Source organism: Pyrus communis, chromosome 14 (genome assembly GCF_963583255.1).
Source record: "Pyrus communis chromosome 14, drPyrComm1.1, whole genome shotgun sequence".
Lineage (NCBI taxonomy): Eukaryota > Viridiplantae > Streptophyta > Magnoliopsida > Rosales > Rosaceae > Pyrus > Pyrus communis.
The window spans coordinates 2,280,425-2,302,644 of NC_084816.1; the positions used below are offsets into that span (position 1 = coordinate 2,280,425).

A 22,220-nucleotide genomic window follows, 5' to 3' on the forward strand; every position below is an offset into this window, starting at 1 on the left:
ATATCGCTGACCACTAAAATTGCTGGACCACAATTTTGGGACCTGGCTTATTTAAGAAAGATGTTGTCCTCTTGATTAACAATTTCCAGAGCTAAATACATCTAGCTGGTTTTGATCACTGAGCTATCAAAGTCTGAAAACTCTGAACAGTGTTGTTGAATAACGGGAGATTCTTACATGTGATCGGAGATATCGCCTTCTTTTTATTTCACTCATGTAGAATAAGCGAGATTGAGAGAGGAGATACATCCTCGGCTACACCCGAGTTTTTATCCTTGATAAGAGTCAAGGGCTGATTTTACTCTTCAGTGTATCAATCAGTCCCCCTAAAAGCATGTCTGTTTTTATCCAACTAATTAATGCTTGGACATGGGATGAAAACAAATGCCTCAAAAGAGGAAACAAAATAGTTTAACTGTCAAAATGAGCAGTAAAAAAGGGCAATTTTTCGTGACATTCAGCAACATCAATGTGAGTTCTGACCGTACTTACACCCGGTAAAAGTAAGTTACTTGTGTACACAAAATAACAATGAAAAGTAGGCGAAAAACTTCCATACGATATGTATGTTATTGTAGCAATATTCAAAATCAATCATATATTTTTATGTATTTAAATTTCTTATATGACAATACATGATTGATTTGAGAAACTGTCACATTGACACTCCGTTAGTCTAGCCCATTTCAAAAATAAACACACTTACATAAATAAAACCGAAAGTCCCCCATCTGCATCACCATCCCTAAAATTAACAACAATATTAATTAATAGAATAATGAAGTAGCGCTTGGAGCCAGATCTTCTGCTATTTTCTTCTATAAACAATACATGGGGTTCCTCCCTCTACAATCCCAAAACAGATGACCTGCTGTTCTCTCTCTCTCCCTCTCTCTCTTCTTTCTTCTCTCTTCTCTCACCAGCAATGCCTGCAACTCTAAGGAATCTCTTGCCTTCTCCCAATTTCTTCTCCATCGCCTTACTTCTTTCAATAAACTCTCTCTTCTTCTTTTCATCTTGTTACTCCATTGATGAACAAGGCCAAGCTCTTCTATCATGGAGGAACAGCTTAAACGGCTCCACGGACGCATTGAGATCGTGGAATCCTTCCGACACAAGTCCATGCAGCTGGTTCGGGGTTCGCTGCAGCTCCAACGGACAAGTGGAGGAGATAACGTTGAAGGCATTGGAATTGCAAGGTCCATTGCCTTCGAACTTTCAACCTCTCAAGTCCTTAAAGACCCTTGTCCTCTCTTCGACGAATCTCACTGGCACGATCCCAAAAGAGTTTGGAGAGTATCACGAGCTTAGGATCGTTGATCTCAGTGACAATTCTCTCTTTGGTGAAATCCCAGAAGAAATATGCAGCCTAAACAAGCTGCAAACCTTATCTCTCAATACGAATCTTTTTGAAGGCAAAATCCCTTCCGGCATCGGAAATCTTTCGCGCCTTGTGTATCTTACACTCTATGACAATCAACTCAGCGGCGAAATTCCAAAGAGTATTGGAGAATTGAGAAAGCTAGAAGTCTTCAGAGCAGGAGGGAACAAGAATCTCAACGGTGAGATACCTTGGGAGATTGGAAACTGCACCAACTTGGTCATGTTAGGCCTTGCTGAAACCGGCATTACCGGAAGCCTTCCCACGTCGATTGGAATGCTCAAAAGACTCCAAACAATAGCCTTATACACATCTCTGCTGTCTGGTCCAATCCCTGAAGAAATCGGAAACTGCAGCGAGCTGCAGAACCTGTACTTGTATCAGAACTCCATCACCGGTCCAATCCCAAAGCGAATTGGAGAGCTCGGGAAGCTTCAGAGTCTGTTGCTGTGGCAGAACAGCTTGGTGGGTTCAATCCCAAATGAGCTTGGAAGCTGCAGAGAGCTCACAGTCATGGACTTCTCAGAAAACCTTCTGACAGGACAAATACCAAAAAGCTTTGGTGAGCTTTCGAATCTTCAAGAGCTTCAGCTGAGTGTCAATCAGTTATCAGGTACTATACCTTCTGAAATCTCAAACTGCACTGCTCTGACTCAATTGGAAGTTGACAACAACGACATCTCGGGGGAGATTCCTGCTCTCATTGGCAACCTCAAGGGCTTAACTCTATTTTTCGCGTGGCAAAATAGGCTTACGGGCAACATTCCTGAGAGTCTCTCAGACTGTCAGGATCTTCAGGCTCTTGATCTTTCTTACAACAACCTATTCGGTTCAATACCAAGAAATCTTTTCGGATTACGAAATCTCACCAAGATTCTGCTGCTTTCCAATGATTTATCTGGCTTTATACCGCCGGATATAGGAAACTGCACAAACCTGTACAGGTTAAGGTTGAATCGTAACCGGCTGGCAGGTACTGTTCCATCCGAGATTGGCAACTTGAAGAGCTTGAATTTCGTTGATTTGAGCAACAACCGCCTCGTTGGAGCAATCCCTCCATCGATATCAGGATGTCAGAACCTTGAGTTTCTTGATCTCCATTCGAATGGGATCGCCGGCTCTGTCCCTGACACGCTGCCTAAAAGCCTGCAGTTTGTTGACATCTCCGATAATAGGCTCACCGGTCAGCTTCCTCCCAGCATTGGATCATTAACCGAATTGACAAAACTCAATCTCGGGAAGAATCAGCTCTCTGGTAGCATCCCAGCTGAGATCCTTTCTTGCAGTAGGCTTCAATTGCTAGACATTGGCAACAATGGCTTCTCAGGTGAAATTCCAAAGCAACTTGGTCAAATTCCTTCACTCGAAATATCCCTCAACCTAAGCTGCAACCTATTTTCGGGTGAAATCCCGTCCGAGTTCTCTAGTCTTACCAAGCTAGGAATCCTTGACATCTCCCACAACAAGCTCTCCGGAAACTTGAACACTCTCACAAACCTTCAAAACCTTGTTTCCCTCAATGTCTCTTTCAATAACTTATCCGGCGAATTGCCTAACACCCCATTCTTTCGGAAGCTCCCTCTTAGTGACCTTGCTGCAAACACAGGTCTCTACATCTCTGGCGGAGTCACAACTCCAGCTGATAGGATGGGATCAAAGCACAATAGATCAGTTATGAAGCTGATCGCATCGGTTTTCATTTGTGCCAGTGCAGTTCTTCTCCTGCTTGCAGTCTACACCCTAGTCCGTGCGCGAATAGCTAGCAATATTCTCAGGAAAGATGACGGCTGGGAAATAACCTTGTACCAGAAGCTCGATTTCTCTATAGATGACATTGTCAGGAATTTGACATCATCGAATGTGATTGGCACGGGAAGCTCTGGGGTTGTATACAGGGTGACAATTCCAAATGGAGAAACGCTAGCAGTGAAGAAGATGTGGTCATCAGAAGAGTCAGGAGCATTCAATTCCGAAATTCAGACGCTCGGATCAATCAGGCACAAGAACATCATCCGGCTCTTGGGTTGGGGTTCAAACCGAAACCTGAAAATTCTGTTCTATGATTACCTTCCCAGCGGAAGCTTGAGCTCACTTCTACATGGTTACGGGAAAGGAGGAGCAGATTGGGAGGCTAGATACGATATTGTTTTAGGCGTGGCTCATGCACTTGCGTACTTGCACCATGACTGTGTGCCGGCTATTCTGCATGGTGATGTGAAAGCCATGAATGTTCTGTTGGGTCCAGGCCATGAGCCTTATCTTGCTGACTTTGGATTAGCTAGGATTGTGAACAGCAATGGTGGTGATGAATTTTCAAAAACAAGTCATCGGCCTCAATTGGCTGGTTCGTATGGATACATGGCTCCTGGTAATGTTTACTTTCAACGAAGTTTAGTTAGTTCCTAATCTTCTTACCAAATTTTTTCCATTAAATCGCTAACTTTTGTTTTTCGTGTTTTCATTTTCGGTGATTACAGAGCATGCATCAATGCAAAGTATCACTGAGAAGAGTGATGTCTACAGTTTTGGCGTTGTTCTTTTAGAGGTACTAACAGGAAGGCATCCGTTAGACCCAACTCTGCCCGGAGGTGCACATTTAGTTCAGTGGATTCGGGACCACTTAGCGTGCAAGAGAGACCCGATTGACATTCTCGATCAAAAGCTCAGGGGAAGATCTGATCCTGCAATGCACGAAATGCTGCAGACACTAGCTGTGTCATTTCTCTGCGTCAGCAACCGTGCTGATGAACGCCCGATGATGAAGGATGTCGTTGCAATGCTCAAGGAAATTCGACATGTAGACTGCGCAAGGCCGGAACCGGAGTTGTTAAAGGGAGGAGGTTTGCAAGCAATTCTGGCATCCCTTCCTGCTAGGAAGGGAGTGTCACAAGGCTCACAAGGCTCTTCTAACTACTCCTTTGCCTTCTCTGAAGATTCAAGGTCTCAATGAGAAGCTAAAGTGCTTCGTAGTTCATCTACTAATGTTCATATATTTAGGGGGAATCAAAATCCCATAGAGCAAGGAAGAATATTAGAGCATTTTTAGTGTAATTTTCAATTTTTTTTTTCATTATTTGTGGTTAGATTGAAATAATTAATTGCGTCCCCACTAGAACGGCGTTTAAGGGAGACTAGCTTAAGTGTCTTTCAAGAGGACTTACATCAAGCAGGGAAATCAAGGGGCCTGCGTGCCCAAACCAATCCCACCATGCGACGTGAGGAAGTTAAAACACATGATGACGTTTGACAAGTTCCTCTTGTGATTAGGAGTGAGACTAAATTCAGGGCATGTATGTAGAAGTTTAAACAATGATTGGTATATTTGGATTTATGCAATTAGAATTTAATGCAAGGAGAAAGGAAATGAGATTCCACGCCATATTTTTCTTTCCAGCCAAGCTCTCACATGGTCCCCCATCCCCACTCCACATCACGTCCATGTGCTTATCTGAAAAACAAGATTTTCCAGCAAATAAATCTACTAATCTTGGATTAGAAGACTTGGTATGTCGTGATCGGAAGCACATGTAGAAAAAAGCAGGACCATTATACCTCTACGCGCACACACACACACACTTGGATTAGAAGACTTGGTATGTTGTGATCGGAAGCACATGTAGAAAAAAGCAGGACCATTATACCTCCACACACACACACACATACGTGTATATATATAATACACAAAACCAGGTAAACTGTTCCATAACATTACAGCTGCACATGGATTTGAATCCACTTTTTGAGCATATTGTAGAGGTCTACGTTTAGGACCGGTTTGGAAGTGCTTTTTTAGAATGGTTAAAAGTAGGGGTGAAAATTTTTACCAAATTACCGTACCAACCGCCTTACCAAGCGTACCATACTAAATTATTACTAAAAATTTGTACCAATCGGTAATGGTACGGTATTTGTACTGTACCATATTTTTTCGATATGGTATTGGTATCCAAAAGCAGTACCGGTGGTATACCATACCTACCAATATTATTAATATTATATTATGTATTTATTCATATAATTATTTGAGGCAAAATTAATAATAATTATTGTAGAAGTGTAAAAAATGTAAAAAAAAAAAATATATATATATATATATATACACACACACACACAATCACTCATAGTGACAAACTTTACAACTTTCATGAAGATGTCAGCTTCAAAATCCAACGCTATAATCCATAAACCTTAAATTTATATTTAACCGTCAATTGTCATTTACGCTTTATTTTTCTTATTGAATTTCATTTTTAAAATTTTCTTTTTTGAAAACATGATCATCTGGCGGATGTAAGAAGATGAACGGTTCAGATCTTTGATATCACGTTTCGATATTTATGGTTAACTGAAATATGAGTTGATGTCATATAGTTTGTAGTAACTTTATAAACATCAAGCAATATTTTTACTAACCGTAAAACTCTGAACATAATATCAACGATCAAAACCGTTCATCTTCCTACATCCTCTAATAGATCATGTTTTCAAAAAAGAAAATCTGAAAAAAAAAAAAACAAAATTTGATGAGAAAAATGAAGTGTAAATGTAAACAACAATCAACGGTTAAATTTTGATCTATGATTTATATGATTATAATGGCCAATTTCAAAGTTAAGCTCTTCACGAAAATTGTAAAGCTTGTCATTACAAGCGTTTATATATTTTTTCTATATTTTTTACACTTCTACATTAATTAAAAAATATTAGATTTTGGGCAAATTAAGTGGCGTAAAACCGAGTGGCAATTACCATTGGCATACCATACCAACCAAACTATTTGGTATACCGAAAATTTGGTACAGTAATGGTAATAGATTTTACCGTACCAAATATTTGGTATGGTAATTGGTACAGAGGTTTTGGTACGGTAATGTACCAAAACCACCCCTAGCTAAAAGTACTTTCACTTTCATGTTTGACCGTAAAAGTTAGAAGTGCTCATGGTTGTAAGTGCAGAAGCACTTGCAAGTGTTTATTGGAGAAGCACTTAAGAAGTGTTTCCTAAGGAAGCACTTCCAAGTGTTTTCTTCTAATAAATCCACTTAAAGCAATATCGCTTATGAGTAGAACAGTTTTCTATAGGAGCATTTCAAACGTGCCCTTACATACTTTCTTAAGAGGTACAAAAACAGCCAAAAGTGTGGAAACAAATAGAACGGTTCAAATTTTTGGATTTAGGAACACAAACAACTGAGTTTCTTTATTCACAATACATGAAGACATGAGATTTTCTGATTTCAGCCGAAAAATGGTGGTACCCTATCAAAAGACAGCTAAGTAGTGCCCACTTCTGGGTTGTCTACTACCTATGTTGTCAGTAAGGTAGTCCTCACCCCACCTAAACTAGGTGATGCCAGGCTAGGCTAACCCAATATATGTCCGACACTGATAACGGTTAGACCACCAAACTGAGTGTTTGCTGGCCACAGCAGCAAGTGACATTATAGACCAAAACCCTATCCATACTACACAACTAACATTCCAGTTGAGGGTTATGGACAGTACCGTTTTGTTCTTATGTGTCACGGAAAAGATAGAACCTCATTGTGCTCTAGGGTGGCTACTCAGATTCTAACTTCTTTAATATGAAGCTGATGACACCCCAGCTGAATCCGCGATACTGAAGCCAACGAACAATCCTCGATTTCCTCGTTTCTTTAGGCACTTCTTGACCCCGGAGCCACTGCTTTGAGGCTTGAACAACTAAATTATCCATTGAGAGCTTCGACAGGCCATGAATTAACTCCTCATCCTCATCTGGTTTTCCCTCCTCAAAAACCAGTTTAATTGCCTTCTCAGCATCAACATTACTCACTCCCTTGTTAAAAAGTGCCTAAACCAACAATAACGCTTTTTGTTACACATAATCACACATTTTACCCTTGCTAATATGAATAGTGGACTCTAGCAATTACGCTTGCTTATTGGTCTGATTAGATTTTTAAAATAAAGACTCCAACAAGGGCCGACTACCTAGTGCAATATGAACATGACTACTCTTGCTTAAATGGGACAGCTCTAATAAAAAAACGAGGTTTAACATGTCAATCTGGGTCCTTCAACATATGAATCTAAAATACTCATCTCAGTCTAGGACAATTCTCTTCATAAAGAAATAGTGGCTTACTTGCTTTATTCGCCTTGGTCCCCAACTTAAGGAAGACCATCTGGAACGAGAAAATGCTTCCGCATACAAGCTATCATTGATTAGGCCTCTACAACAAATTTCAAAGTCAAAATCACTGAAGATGTCATATCATAGATAACGAAATGAAATTTTGGAACTTCACTTATGTAAATGAAAAAATAACTCCAGAAAACATAAACACATAATTAGAGATCAGTACAATTGAAAAATCAATTATATGGTGGTACCAGTCATTCAGTAACGACTGGTTCAAAGAAAAAAAAAGATGGGAAGGGATATCCAGGTACTTAGAAAGCCCCTGCAGTGTTACACATGCCATTTGTTCAGATGTTCTTTTCTTTTACACAGTTTATACTCCATTTGTCACTACAATTGACATTATTGACATGATTTTGACGATAACGATTGACATGATTGCTAGCAAGAAAAACGATTTAACTATGGTCTAGAGGACTTTCGGGCCACTTGGTTTTCATATAATTGGTGCTTCCAGATTTCTATAATGCTTTTTTTTTTGTGTGCTTCTTTTAAGTGGTAGCCGAACCAGTCTTACAACTTGCATTGCCTGTAAGCACCAGTTTCTAAGATCATTGTGACATAGTTACCCATGTATGCAAAGTTTTCAAACAAAGGTTGTTTGCAGAAAAAATGGCTGATGAGCAGCTCTTAAAAAAGGACATTCTTGTAACTAGAAAATACCTGCTGATGAAGTCATCTATCACTGCCTCGACGGTACCTAGAGGAAAATTCTTTCCACATAACTTCTTTCTCAGTTCAACTGCCGTGAAAGCCCTACAAAGGAAAAGAACTACATAAAAAAAATTTCTTCTTCATTCACACTTCACAGATAAACACCCTTATTTCAAACTGTTATAGCATCTTAAGTCCAGGGATACATGTCCTCAAGCACTGTTATAGAAACTTCACAAAATCATGTAACTCGGAAGTATCCCTGCCCTTTAACATTCTAGCACACTACACCACGTACTGATATACATTGCACGCATATCAAACAGAGCTATGAAGTTGCGGAAACACTACACCACATACTGATATACAACGCACACATATCAAACAGGGCTATGAAGTGGTGGAAATTTTTAACCTGGTTGCAAGTAATTTTATTGCCACTTGCTCAGCATCATGCTTTATAACTTGCACTACACCTTGCTCAGGACACTTTTTCTCTTCAAGGATATTTAACTCTTCGAAAACCTCCTCAGGCTCCTCAATGAGTTCATAGCCTATTGCCCCTAAAATACGATCATTCCGATCTTCCAGCTCTGGAGATTCTAAAATGTTTTGAAGCAAATGGGGCTTGAGTTTTGTGCATAAACAAAACCCGAAATGAAACTTCACAACTAAACACAAACAATAACAAGAAGCTACAATTGCTAGGCGAAGGGGCATTCATAGATGTAAATCCAATCTTAAAATCGCTGTATGTTATGCAATTAATTTACTCTATTCACTTGAGTTAGACAAATAACGTACCTTTCTGAACGTCATTAAACAATGAGTTACCATATTCAATTTGATTCCGATTCTTTTTTTGAGAACTCTGTTGATTCTGATCCTGAGGCTTCTCATTCAGTACCCTATTTTTATGCACACCTCTTCCCCAATGTTTAACCTCACTCTTCAGTGCGCTCACATCCGAAAATTCAGGAAACTCTTTTTCTTTAGAACCCTTTACTTCAAAAACCTCTTCAGGCTCTTCCATGAGTTCATAGCCTACAGCCCCCGAAAGATGATTCAACTGATCTTTCAAATCTGGAGCTGCTATAATGTTTTTCAAGAAAATTGTTTGAGTTTATTGCATAAACAAATCCCAAACAAAACATGACAACTGAAGAAACACGAACAATTTCCAGGTGAAAGAGCATGTATTGATGCAATCATACATCTATGTCTGGATGTTACACAACAAATTTTTTTATTTTCACTTGAGTTAAAGAACAGAATACCTTTCTGAGCATCACTAAACGATGAATTACTATATCGATTTTGATTCTGATTTTGAGGCTTCTCATTGAAGTCCAGGCTTTTACGCACCCTTCTTCCACTCTGTTTAACCTCCGGAAATTCACGGAACTCTTTCTCTTCAGAACCCCTTTTCTGTGGAGAACTTTCCAATTTCTTAACTTTCGAAGAATTTTTCGGAATGTACCTAACTGGAGCCGAGGAACTGTAATCTCTGTTCTGCAAGCATGTGATGGCACATTTCCTCCTATCCCAACAAATGACAAACTTAGTAATACAATACAAACTGTCAATGACCATTAGCTGAGTTTCTAAGCTTAATTTTCTGTTTGGTTCCTGAGAAAACAGATAGGAAAATCACAAATGCAGATATTTGGATGCTACGGGCTGAGAATCAACAACCCAAGTCACACAACTGTTACCCAATTTAGGATTTGTTTTTCAAAAGTTTTAAACTTCACACTACTTAACAAATTTATCTCAAAAAATACAGAAACATTCAAAAGATGGAAAATTTTAAAGCAACCTTCTTTCCTTTTCCTTCATTTTCTCGGGAACCAAACACACCAAAGACGGAAACATTTGGAAAGTGAAGAAATTTCTCACCAGGTCAGGGGGAGCAGCCGACAGGGAAACTGAAATTGGGTTTTGAAGCAGAGGATTCCCGCGTGAATTGTCATAATTGTGAATTTTCAGAGACGAAGAATGATAAAACCCTAATTTTTTAATTTGTCAGCCATAGCCTTGTTGAACAAACTCTTTGGCGCTCTTATCTAAAACTACGAAATTACCCTCGCTCGGAGGTTTTATTTATTCCTGTATAAAAAGATACTCCATAATCTAAATTGTAGAGAGTAATATACAAACCTAATCTAACCACTACGGGGTGGCTCAGTGGTACTGATTGAGACGAATTCCAAGTATTTATTTCATATGGCTAGTTAGTTCGATTTCTAGTACTGATAAATCATACAGTACAATGATAGTTAGGAAGACTAAAATGCATCTGTGAGTATTCACAGCCCTAAAAAAAAATTCATTTCCATTGCTCGACCCCCAAATGTTTTCACTACATGATAAGGTATGTGAGCTAAGCTACATAATAGACCAATTATAATAATTTAATTCAAATAGCCATCAACGAGAATTGAATTTAAAATAGGGAAGTGTTATTGACACTCCAAAAATCTCATTCTACACTCTTCACAAGTGTATTTTTCTTTCCAAATATAGAAAGTTGAGAGCGTAGAATGAGATTTTTTGAGTGCCAATAACAATTCTCTTAAAATATTTCACTTATAAGTGATAAATAATATCACTAGACTATAGTGCTACGACCATGAGAACACATTTATTTTAGCCAATATGACTAGCTCATGTTTGAGCTTAATTAGCTTAGAATTCTCACTTTTCTAAATGAAGAAGAATACCACCAGACTGTAATACTGAATGACTTAAATTCGATAACTTAAAAAATGCTACGAGAAACAAGTCCTAACATTTCTATTAACTTAAAGGAACTTGGCCGTCTTTTTCTTAAAGATTTAGAAATATAGGCACTCAGGACTCGACAGCTTCCCTTAGCCGTTCAAGACCCCTCTCGAGTTCCTCAGGCAGTGCTCGATCCCGCCTCGATCAGTATGCTCAAGTCCCTCCCACTACATACATACTTCCCATTTGATATTTGGATCCGCTTCACCGTCTTCCGTATAAATACATATCGACTCAGCTCTATACCAATCCAACAAATTGTTAATTTGGAAGCAAATTAATCGAGAGAGAAAATCACAGGCTTCAATCATGGCAGCCGAAGACCTGCCGTCTTCAATCATGGCGGCGAAAGACCAGCCGAACCAGGTCCTGTCCATGCTGGATGCCGCCAAAAACTCATCTCTACCACCTAAAATCAGTTGTGATCTCCGGCATGGAATTCTTCTATTAGGTTAACATGCTTATGTAAGTGAAGGTCCTTGCATTTGTTGACACACGCAATATTCACGAACTACTCGTACGGTTTGATTGCTAAGGATTAGTACAACATAGAAGACTCTTTGCGTTAGTTATTTACTTGTGTTTAAATCAATAGTCAGACATGTTTAAAGTACTATACGTACGATCAAGTTTTTAGGGCTTACTCGTTTCGTAGCGGCTTAATCGTTTGAGTGGTCTCTAAATTCAAAGTTTTATTGATTAAATTGCATTGTTATAATTATAACGATAACAGTTTTCCTTCTTGCTCGTAAGTGTAGAAAATTTGTCATGAAAGTAATTCTTATAGCTATGCGTTTTAGATCTCCCCAAGAGCTTCTTATAGTTTGAAGAAGTTTTATATAAAATATGGAAACATGTACAAGTAACCGGTTACAAACTTTTAAATCAAATATCGAACTAGAGGGACATTGAACTAACAATAAAGAGTACTAAACCGTGATTTATATACCGCTCAAAATGTCTCACTCGGTTTTCCAAGCATAGAGAAAATGGCAAAACCCTCCTATGTTTAATGAGCTCCCCTTGCCTTTTGGTGAGTTATATGGACTGTGCTGCAGGCTGCAACTGCTGCAGTTTCCATTTCTACTCGCATAATCGTAATTGATATTCGATGATTCCCAATCTACCCTCCCTGCCTTAAAAATGAAAAACCCTTGGCTTGTGCCTAAGCTACTAAACAACCAATCATGCACATCCCAAAAAATTTCAACTGGCATATCATTCAGCATCACAGTTTTATTCCCTCTAAACCTCCAATTCAAGTTCCTAATCCGAATTGCCACTGTCCCGTCTACGCTAATCCACATTTCAGGATCTTTGGGCCCGGACAACAATGTTTCAATCACAATGTCATGTTCTTTCCTCCCTTCCTCCAACATGGCTTTGGTGCAAAACAATCCTTTCCCGCACACATTTTCCTTCTTGTACATCAACCTAGCCTCTTCCGATGATGATCTTGATCTGGTCCGCTTATAAGCATCTTCCATTAAGTCCCCCAGCAGTAAAACCACCTCTTGTTTGGACATCAAGGCAACATAGTAATTCGAGCATGGCTCTGGGATGCAGGAGAATTTTGCCTGTCGAAAATCCCAATACACATCTACCCGTCTTCCATCTACTTCAAACGATTTGAGACCTTTCTTGCCCCAAAACTGAGTAGAGTTTAAGTCAATCTTACAAGTACAGCACTGATTTTGTTGACAAGGCTTTTCCACTGTGATGCAGAGGGAATGGCTAGTTAGGTTTTTACACCATGTCACTGTGACATTGCAGCACAATTCAGCTATTTTCGCTTGATAGACATAAGTCACAGCGCTCTGTGGAGCTGACTTATCTGTCTCCTTTTCCTTGCACACTTTCTCAGAAGATGGTGATTTTGGAATGGAAACGGGTGAGGCCTGAAGAATTTGATGAGACATTGTCACGAGGAAAAGAGATGCCTCATTATCTACTCCACCCGAATTTTGCAACACAATAAGCTCTCACTTTTTTTCAGAAGTTTGAGATCAACAAAAAAGACTCACATGCTATCTTGGATTACAGGGTCTATTGTAGCTGGTCAAAATTCTTGATACGATGGAACAAATGAAATATGAAGAACGAAGCCAAGATTTCAAATTCTGGAGACATCAAAATTGATATCGAGGACAAGAGGCTCGAAGAATAGGTTGAAATTTACCAAACGATGGTATCAATAGCGATGGGACTTCTCAGGGAGTTGAGATCTTAATAGCTGCTTTGAGGAAGAACATCATAGCTAGCTGAGGCTGTCAATGAGGTGTATGGATAGATTAACAGAATTATCTATTTTACTATAAATAGTGTCTCTTAACTTCCAGGCTGGTTCCATGGCTATCATTGGTACTAGAAGAATCGCCTTCTTTTTCTTCCTTACTAATTTTAGTATACACTAGTCATTGAGCCCGCGTGATGACGCGGGTAACAAAACTCTGTTAAACGTGTGAAATTTATTAAAATCTGTTTACATCCATATCAAATCAAATGTTCATCCTTTTTTTTTCTCTTTCTGTTTTAGTACTTATTAAATTTAGATGACAAGTAGATATGCAATCTTTGAACATAAAAAGGAGAAAAAAGTACCTGTAAAACCTAAAAATAGCTTCCAGTAGAAGAAAAACTCGATTGAGAACTGCAACATTGTGTTTTTTTTATTTACAGAAAGAGTGATCTCAAAAAGTATATATAGGTAATTTATATAGTAAGACAAAGGTTTAAGGAAAATGCAATCTGGAACACCAACATACATAGCAACTATACAAAAGATGCTTTAAAAGAAAACTGAAAGCATTAAAATTCCTCAAGGTAATACTAAAAATTCCGTGTGGATCGGCTTCTTCGGATTTCAGGCATGGCCATGTTGCCGCCTTCCTTTTGATTTCGTGTTACGCCATTTAGAAGCTTGTTTTCGGACTTTCCAGCCAATAAAGGTTCTTCTGCTTGCACTAGTCCTCTGCATGTAAAAGAACACAGCATACACCGGTTCAGAATGAGAATCCGAAAAAAAAAAAATTTATAAGGAAAAACCATTGGTTTATAGATCATACCGTGGTTCAAGATTTATATAGTTCCTTGGCAAGGGTTGCCGAAGCTTTTTCGCCATCAAGGAATTATGCTTGGGTGAAGCAATGAGGATATCTTCATTTTCTGGCTCAGAGAAGTCACTCTTCCGAGCCTCTTCAATCTTTTCACCAGCATCTGAGTTGGGAAACATTGTTGTCACTGCATCAGAATTTTGAACTCTAGCTGGTATCCGGTTCTGCTTGGCCTTAGCTGCCTTACTCTCATTCTTGATTTTTCTAATACCGCCTTGCCTTACATTAAGAGCTAGCTTAAACTGCTCGTCTTCAGGTTCTTGGTAAACTTTCTTGGAGTTGGCCTTCTGGAGGCTGTTTAATGCACCGAAAATGTCCTCGTGCTTAGTTGGTTCTCGCGAACTGGTGCATACCCTCGAGTTGTTCTCAGTTGATGGGAACACCGGCATAGTTGCAAGGGATTTATTGACAGGTACTCTAGCTGGAAATGGTACTTTCACAATTGGTTGGTTTTCGGTTGTGTCAGCCTTATTCCTACTTTTGATGAAGGCCCCTCTATCAGTAGATATTGATCTCCTAACTGGAGGTGATGGTGTTCTGAGATGTCCAGGGATGACTAATCTGTCTTCAACTGGTAATGGCATCTTCGGTGCAATCTCCTTGTCGGCGAATGCAGAGGGAAACCTCAACCGCCTTTGCTTGCCCGTAGAGCAACTTCTTGCCTGAATGCCAACAAATTTGAGCACAAAAATGAGATGAACTTTTATCATCTGCTACCAAACCATTTCATTTGTATGCAATTAGAGAACCTCCCAAGTCTAATGCTAGCATTACTCCTCAAGAAAAATATAGTACCGAATTTCAACTATTTCATTTTTCATGACGGAATGTACCTCAGAAATCCTAGTCTCGTCCAAGGCTCGCTGACAGCTTTCAGGCTTTGAACCGTTTCCAGTACCATTTCTTGGAACACGGAAAGGTGAAACAGCTCTTGACTTTTGGGAATCAGTGGCGTTTCGTGTGTTGCCTTTAATTTGCTCTAGCTCAGCTTCCTTTCTCTCCAATGCCAGTTTAAGATTTGATATCTACACAGATACTTATTTACTTTTAAGCAAGCACTATAACATAATCAGTGAAAATTTGAAGTAGAACTGCAGAAATGAGAGATAAACCTCGTCTTTAAGTTCGCGGATTTCACCCGTTTCTTTATGAGATTGAGCCGCCCCAAGCTCGATGGATGCAACCCTCTCAGCAAACTTGAGGGTACTGATCGTCTCCCCGAGCGCATTAAGTTCAGGATTTATATGCACAAACATCATGGTTTTTGCGTGACCACCTAAACATAGACAAAATTAAGATCATCGACATTGCAGATCGAATTAAAATGCTAAGCATTTGGAAACGTGGATTCTATCAACAAGACTTAATATGTTTTTAAGGTTACCTAAAGAGTCTTGCAAGACTTGAGTAAGTTTGCTATTTCTGTAAGGAACATGTGTACTCTTTTGTGCAAGAGCAGATATGACATCTCCGAGTGCAGAAAGCGATCGATTTATGTGCTGGGCTTCCTTTAGCCTCTCGCCAACAGCCTCGGATTTATCAACTCTCTCACTCCCGGCCAAATCCACAAGATGAAGGCAGCCCCTTAGAATTGATCCAGTAGCCAACTCCTTTCCAAGTACATGAATTGTTAAAACACTGCAGAAAAAATAGCCAATCCAAAATTCACTTGTTAGACCATCAAAAAAAACAAAATGATGCTTAAACTTCACAAAATAAAATATAAATGATCCACCTATGAGACCGGCTGCTGCGCTCATTTAGAGCTGTAGCGCCAACAGCGCGATTCCTTTGGCCGATTTTCATCAACTCAAGAACATCTTGAGTACATGTCACTGGAACCAAACTTGCATCAGGTACATTGAGGCCGTTCAGTTGAGACTTGTTTCGTATATCTAATGTACCATATAAGTTAAGGAAACAACGCGACAACATACTTTATAGAGCTTGTGAATTCGTAAGGCCTAAACTTGGACTCAAGTTGGAGAAAAAAATAAAGGAAGGGCAAGGATATCTTCTGTTAGAGCCATCGCTGACTAGAAGGTCTCTCACTTGTTCGTTGTATATTTCGATCATCTGAACTGCAACTTCATATCTTACTATGTCTTGCCTCGCCTTCGATATTTGAAATAAGTCACGAAGGGCTCTATAGTTTACACCCCATGTCTCTTCTGTTGTTAAATCAGGGCCACTCTGCATAAGATAAGCAAGAAGTGCATGTTGTGTGTATTAGTAGTTTTTCAATACAATCTAATATCTACATATACGAATTCTCACATCTATTTGCAAAACTAGAGTAAATTGGCATTACCATTGTGTATGTCTTCCCCGAACCAGTCTGTCCATACGCGAAGATGCATGCATTATAACCGTCTAAAACCGACCTGATCAGTGGTTGAGTGTCACCATATATTTGCTCTGCACAGAACAGTGAAGAGAGATCACGAATAATTTCTTACGCAAAAATATTAAGCTGTACAAACTGTAAAATGAAGTTTTCATTCTCGTTCATGGCTAATCGTAGTGTAGTAGCACATCTTCATTTTATTTCAATAGACTGTTACTCAAATTTCGAATTCAATTTCTGAAAGCGGTTTGAAAAACTTTGCTATGATAGAATACCTTGTGTGACATTTGTTCTGAAGACTTTGTTAAATGTAAAAACCCTTCTTGCATCTTTGCCCTGTTTAAGGGGATTGACAATCATGATGGTTCCATTCTCTCCGATATAATCCACAGTGGACTGGCCGTTCAATTGCCCCGGTAAAAAGGGTCTGATTCTGCAATAGACTCTAATTGATCCTGCAAGAAATAAAATCTTCTAAATAAGCTCCATATCCTAACATGCTAGATAATACATTAAGCTGGGATGAAATAAACACCTTTGAGGTCTTGCACTTGATTGTAAAGAACTCGGTTCTCTTCGATAACTTGTTGATAGGAAGAGGATGCCACTTCAAGGCCTTTGATGTGATGTGCTGAGACCGAATAAAATGAAGTATGAGGTTAATGAATCCATTTTGTAGTTTACAGAAATATTCTCGAGGCAGATCAAATCTTTAGAATATTACCAAGCCTTCTAAGTTCTTCCTCCCAGTTTGAATGAACTTGTTTGACTTTGTATTTCGTCACTTGGAAAGATGATTTGAGCTCCTAAAGATATCCAAGACGGACAAAAGCAAACGGTTGAGTAAGAAGAAAATCTATGTTTTGCATTCTGCCGAAAAGGAAGAGGGAAGAAAACCTATATGCTTGATCTATTAATGCACCTGCGAAATTTTCATAATTCTTGCAGGAAACGGAAGATTGGATACTCACCTCAAGCTGTTTCTGTTGAGTCCTAATTAGTTCTTCATGGACAGACGAATGGCTACTGTCACACTGAACATCCTCTCTACCTTTCCCACCACAAATACAGAAGTTGGATAGATCATTTGAGACCGAACCATTTCTTTGACCTAGATATTGTGTAATAGCTTCTACAAATTCCGATTTAGATAGACCACCCAAGTCTCCTCTCAGTAGTTTCTTTAGAAAAAGGCCAAGCTGCAGAAAATTTGTAAATTAGGGATGTAAGATTATTTCCACGCGCTGACGAATGGCATCCTGCTTAAGTCGAAAAACTGATCCAGTAGAAGTACTTCTACACAATGCTAGTAATAGAAACACCGTGGGACGGAGACTTCTAACATACCTGAGTGCCTTGTGAAACAAGCAGCGCTGAGAAATCCTTGACTACCTTACTCAGTAAAGTATCGATTACCTATACATTTTTAGTCACTAAACTGAATCAGAACCCTTAAGACAATAGAATTGATTCGGCAAGTATGGTTATGAAAATAGAATCATATTTATATTAAGGATCTTACCTACCGTTGCATTCAAGGGCAAGTCTTCGACCATATTAGTCTCTCGAAGGTAAGCTTGTATAAGTCCAAGTCCAAAGCGATCGAAAAGGAAAGCGAGAGCATTGGCAGTTCTGGATTCTTCGGTTGAGACCTCACTAGAAAGATGAAGAAACTCTAATAGTTGTTCAAACTGTGATGACTCCGACTCGTCTATTGACTCATCAGCACTTTCACTACCTAAGCAGGATAGTGGCCCTTTTGGGAAGGATGTGATCCTCACAGTCCCTCCATATCTCCAAACTCCAATTCCACCGGCTTGCTTCCATTCGTAAAATCCTTTGAGACAAAGAATGCAGTCTACAACTTTACTCGACGAGCCTCCCTGCAAATCCAAATCCCTCAGAATGCAGTAACAAGATGCATGTTTTATTCCAAAATGCTACGTAACTATGATAGCATCCAACCCTTTTCCACTTTATCAAAAAGGAAACCAAACCTTTTCGAGATCGGACGCTTCGAATGTCAAGAGCTTCATGTCCTTAACAGCCTCAAGGAAATTCCTCATGTTCTCAAAATACTGAATTGCAGACTGTGCTGCCCCCTCCGTTGACTGAACCGCAATGATGGGATTTTCCACCACCTATAATTTGAAATCCAGCAAAGAATGTTACCCAATTAGAAACGCGAAAACTCAAACCAAACCCGCCACAAGTTTTTGAAAATAATCACAGCTTCGAATTATGATGACCATAGATGTAGAGCACATTTCCTTGTAAAGAAACTAACTGGTAAGTCATGCATATAACATAACACCTCATTTGCACCGATTTCTCTACCCGCTAACAACTAACTATTTAACCCACTAATGCTATCACCCTACTAAAAAGAAGTGAATAGAATATTTGTAATTATCACCTTAAGAACAGCACCAGGATTGACTTTGTTGAGGACGTTGCAGAGAATAAGGCCATTGCGGAGAGCAAGGCGGAACTCTTCTTCAGAGGGCTCTTTGGAAAGTGTTCCGGAAGCGCCATAGTCCATCTTCCTCAGCCATTCTGCTGCTTGGTATCTCCTTGAAGCTAAAATACACAAACACAATTAATCAATATTATTAGAATTTAAACCACAAATACACAATAACATTTCAAATTTAGGTTAGGAAATTTTTTTTTTTCACTAGGTTATAAGACTTTGAAGAATCAAATTTTATCTAAGTGAAATTTGGCTTTTATTTATTTTCTTTGGAATTATTTTTGGTAATTTGTAAGTTTCTAAACAAATTGCATGTGTAGTCAACTAGTGCATGGACACAGTGGTATCCCTTAGTATCTCCGTGTCATGCCGTAACTCCATGTCGTGTCGTATTCATTGTTGTCATACAACAATTTTTTTCGTTAATTTGACGTATCCTTGCGTCGTGTCGTATTCATGTGTCCGTGTCCATACATCATAGGTAGTCAGTAGAAATTTTTCGATCGTACCCATCACCCTCTTCCAACACACTCAAAAATTTCTCAACTAGGTCTATGTAGTCTACTATATTATAACGTAGATTAATAGCAGTACATTACGGTATATCGTCACACTAAGAAATTTCTAGCAACTTTCCAACTTCGTTAAAGCCACCTCCAATTCACCTCAAACCAAATTTTTTGTCCAAGATTCATTGCCCATTGTTCTTTTCTTGGTGCTAACTGCTAAGGAGGGTCTATGAGCATTTTAAGCTATAGCGATATTCCCCAGTCTTTTTTTTTTTTTTTTTTTTTTTTACAAATTACAATTCATCTCAGTCATTTTTCAATTCTGAATTTCAGATTTTTAACAAGTTGACATTATAGCTATCACTAGTTGCAGTTGCACTGTTATTTCCCCCCAACCCCACCAAAAATAGTGATGCTTGCAGAGATGGCCTTAATCGTCACTATCAAAGAGTATTTTGTAAATTAATTTATGCTAAACTAAATCCTTCTTTCGGCAGATTATTATGTATATCATGCAAAGATGGGTAATTTGAACCCACCCAATATTTGGGAAGGTCCAAATCATTCATCAGAATCCATATGCGATCGATATGTGAAATCATTACCAACAAAATACTTTATATTTGCTCTTTCTTTTACTTTTCATATTTTATCACATACTTTATATTTGTTCCCAGAGATTACAAATTAAAAAAAAAAAATATATATATATCTCTCTCTCTCTCTATATATATATATATATGTGTGTGTGTGTAAATAAAACATGTATCACATGTAAAACTGACATTCTATGCACCGATCAATCAAAGATCCAACGATTCAAACCTTGTAACATATTTTTATAAACTTCTTATTTTCCTATCTAATCTAGCTACCTTCCCATGAGTCAAGTATCAAACATTCCAAACCTCTCCACCCAAAATACAGATGAATTGAGACAAATTATTTATTTATTTTAATTAAAGAGCTAAGACAAATTTAAAATTAGAAAAAATAAGAAGTTTATAAGAAAATAATAATAATAATAATAATAAATAATAAATATTTAGAACTAAAGCTTTGGAAGAAAAGTCTCCTATTTTTTTGGCTAAAATGTAAGTAAAGAACAATACCTGCTTCTTCAGCTTTCCTTTGAGCCAATTCATAGTCATTGATGAACTCCTCAGTGTTTGCAAATGGAGGAGCTTCATTGTTGGAGACTAAACCCTTCAGCCCTCTCATGTTCTTGCTAGGTGATGTGAAGATTATTGAATTAAAATTGCTTTCTTGTGGCATTTTTGAGTTCTCCAAGAAATTATATACTACTTATTCTTTATTCTGCAAGCACTGCACAATTCAATAAAATAACAAAAATAAACATAGTTAGAACTGGACAAAAATCTCATTCAGCTACACAGTCTGCACAGCAATTTTTAAAGTTTAAACACTACTCTGCTGAATTTGATATTTAAAACCTTTTTTGTTAATAGACATTTGGGGAGGAGATTCAAACACTGAACCTTGATTGCAGTCTAAGTGCTCTTAACCATTTCAACTAAAAGCACATTGTGTGATTAAGAGAAGGAGAGTGCAAAACTCACTTTCCTTGAAAAAACGTACATTCTTGCAAACAACAGTTTGAGGGCATATATAGTTAAGTGAAAAGATTGTAACACATACAGAAAAATGAAATTCAGAAAGTACATTGATCATGATCTGAGTGAGTGCAGTGTGTTTGTGAGGCTCTTACCTTTAAAGGGTCTTGAGCATCTGGAAGTTAAACCAACCCAAGAAATTAAAATGGTATTTAGTGAGCTGGATCAGTAGTTGAAGTTGAGCTCAGCTTTGCATTGAACTTTTCAGATCTGATCTGAGCCAGACATGGAAGGTGAAAGCAAGCTTCTCGTGTGCATTGTGAAATGAGCATTCAAAATTGAGTAGTAGCTCATTGAATGCTTTCCTATGTGAGAGGAGAGAGTGAGAGTCCAGTTAAGTGAAATATTAGAAGACTCTGCAAATTGAAACGTTGTTGTCTCATGGGGTTAGCTTAGCAAAAATACAAAAACAGGTCAAAGTTTGAGGGTGAGTTTGACTTGGATCTTGTCCCTCCACGTGGCTGGGGTGAACACAAATCAGATTATGGGAAAGCGTAGTCCCATGCGCTAGTATCTGTTAGTGTGGTATTTAGAGTTAAATGTCACAAGTTTGTTTTTATGAAAAGTAATGCTAGATAGATCAAATCAGATTACTTTTTTGCGAATGACAATGTTTGTACTTAATTAAAGGAGAGATTTTTCAATGCCCCAAACACGAAGCAATTCATTCTATATTATTATATAAGTGGAGAGAATTTTTTTTCAAGTGTCCCTCCACTTATATAATGATATATAACGTATGTGTCCATCTTCCAAACATACTGAAAATTCTCATCAACAAGAGTTATCACGTTATGTGGTTTAACCCAAATCCTCTTAATATTATAGTATATAAAAAAAAAAAAGGCGGGACCATATGCCACAATAAAACTACTTTTATAAAAGCATTGTTTCTTGGTCGACTTTGGACGAGTACCATAATGTTGCATCTATGCATGGTTTGGCCTCTCTATTATCCTTCATGGTGTTGGCTAAATACATGACCGTTTTTCGTTTTGAATATGATACGGTCGGTCGCTAGTGGTAATAGCGATGCCATTTATATTTATCTTGATCACTCAGCTTGTTGGTTAATTGATTAATCTTGATCTTGCCTCTAATCTGGCCGACTTATCAATTTTAGCGTGACTCTCATGGTTTT

The 22,220-nt window shown here is 38.4% G+C and overlaps 3 protein-coding genes and 1 pseudogene across 5 annotated transcripts; 1 reads left to right on the forward strand and 3 right to left on the reverse strand.

The window, feature by feature from the left end:
* The first annotated feature begins 735 nt into the window (after positions 1–735).
* On the forward strand, positions 736–4,723 carry LOC137716542 (LRR receptor-like serine/threonine-protein kinase RGI3). Its single transcript, XM_068455996.1, has 2 exons — positions 736–3,749; positions 3,859–4,723. Exons 1-2 carry the CDS (start codon positions 926–928, stop codon positions 4,329–4,331), a joined length of 3,297 nt encoding a protein of 1,098 aa, XP_068312097.1. The 5' UTR covers positions 736–925; the 3' UTR covers positions 4,332–4,723.
* A 1,799-nt stretch (positions 4,724–6,522) lies between these two features.
* Positions 6,523–10,248, reverse strand: LOC137716543 (uncharacterized). 3 transcript variants are annotated; one of them, XM_068455998.1, is made up of 7 exons: positions 10,119–10,248; positions 9,497–9,759; positions 9,024–9,308; positions 8,635–8,821; positions 8,229–8,321; positions 7,509–7,596; positions 6,523–7,214 (listed from the first exon to the last, which is right to left on the reverse strand). In XM_068455998.1, the coding sequence occupies exons 1-7, from the start codon at positions 10,190–10,192 to the stop codon at positions 6,942–6,944; spliced, it is 1,263 nt and encodes a 420-aa protein (XP_068312099.1). In that variant the 5' UTR covers positions 10,193–10,248; the 3' UTR covers positions 6,523–6,941. The 3 variants fall into 3 exon arrangements, with proteins under 3 accessions (XP_068312099.1, XP_068312100.1, XP_068312098.1); XM_068455999.1 differs by having other exon boundaries at positions 8,635–8,812; positions 9,024–9,311; XM_068455997.1 differs by having other exon boundaries at positions 9,024–9,311.
* A 1,717-nt stretch (positions 10,249–11,965) lies between these two features.
* Positions 11,966–12,922, reverse strand: LOC137715614 (uncharacterized). The gene has a single exon (XM_068454958.1). The coding sequence runs from the start codon at positions 12,920–12,922 to the stop codon at positions 11,966–11,968; it is 957 nt and encodes a 318-aa protein (XP_068311059.1).
* A 708-nt stretch (positions 12,923–13,630) lies between these two features.
* On the reverse strand, positions 13,631–20,683 carry LOC137715801 (kinesin-like protein KIN-14F; annotated as a pseudogene).
* Positions 20,684–22,220: the final 1,537 nt, after the last annotated feature.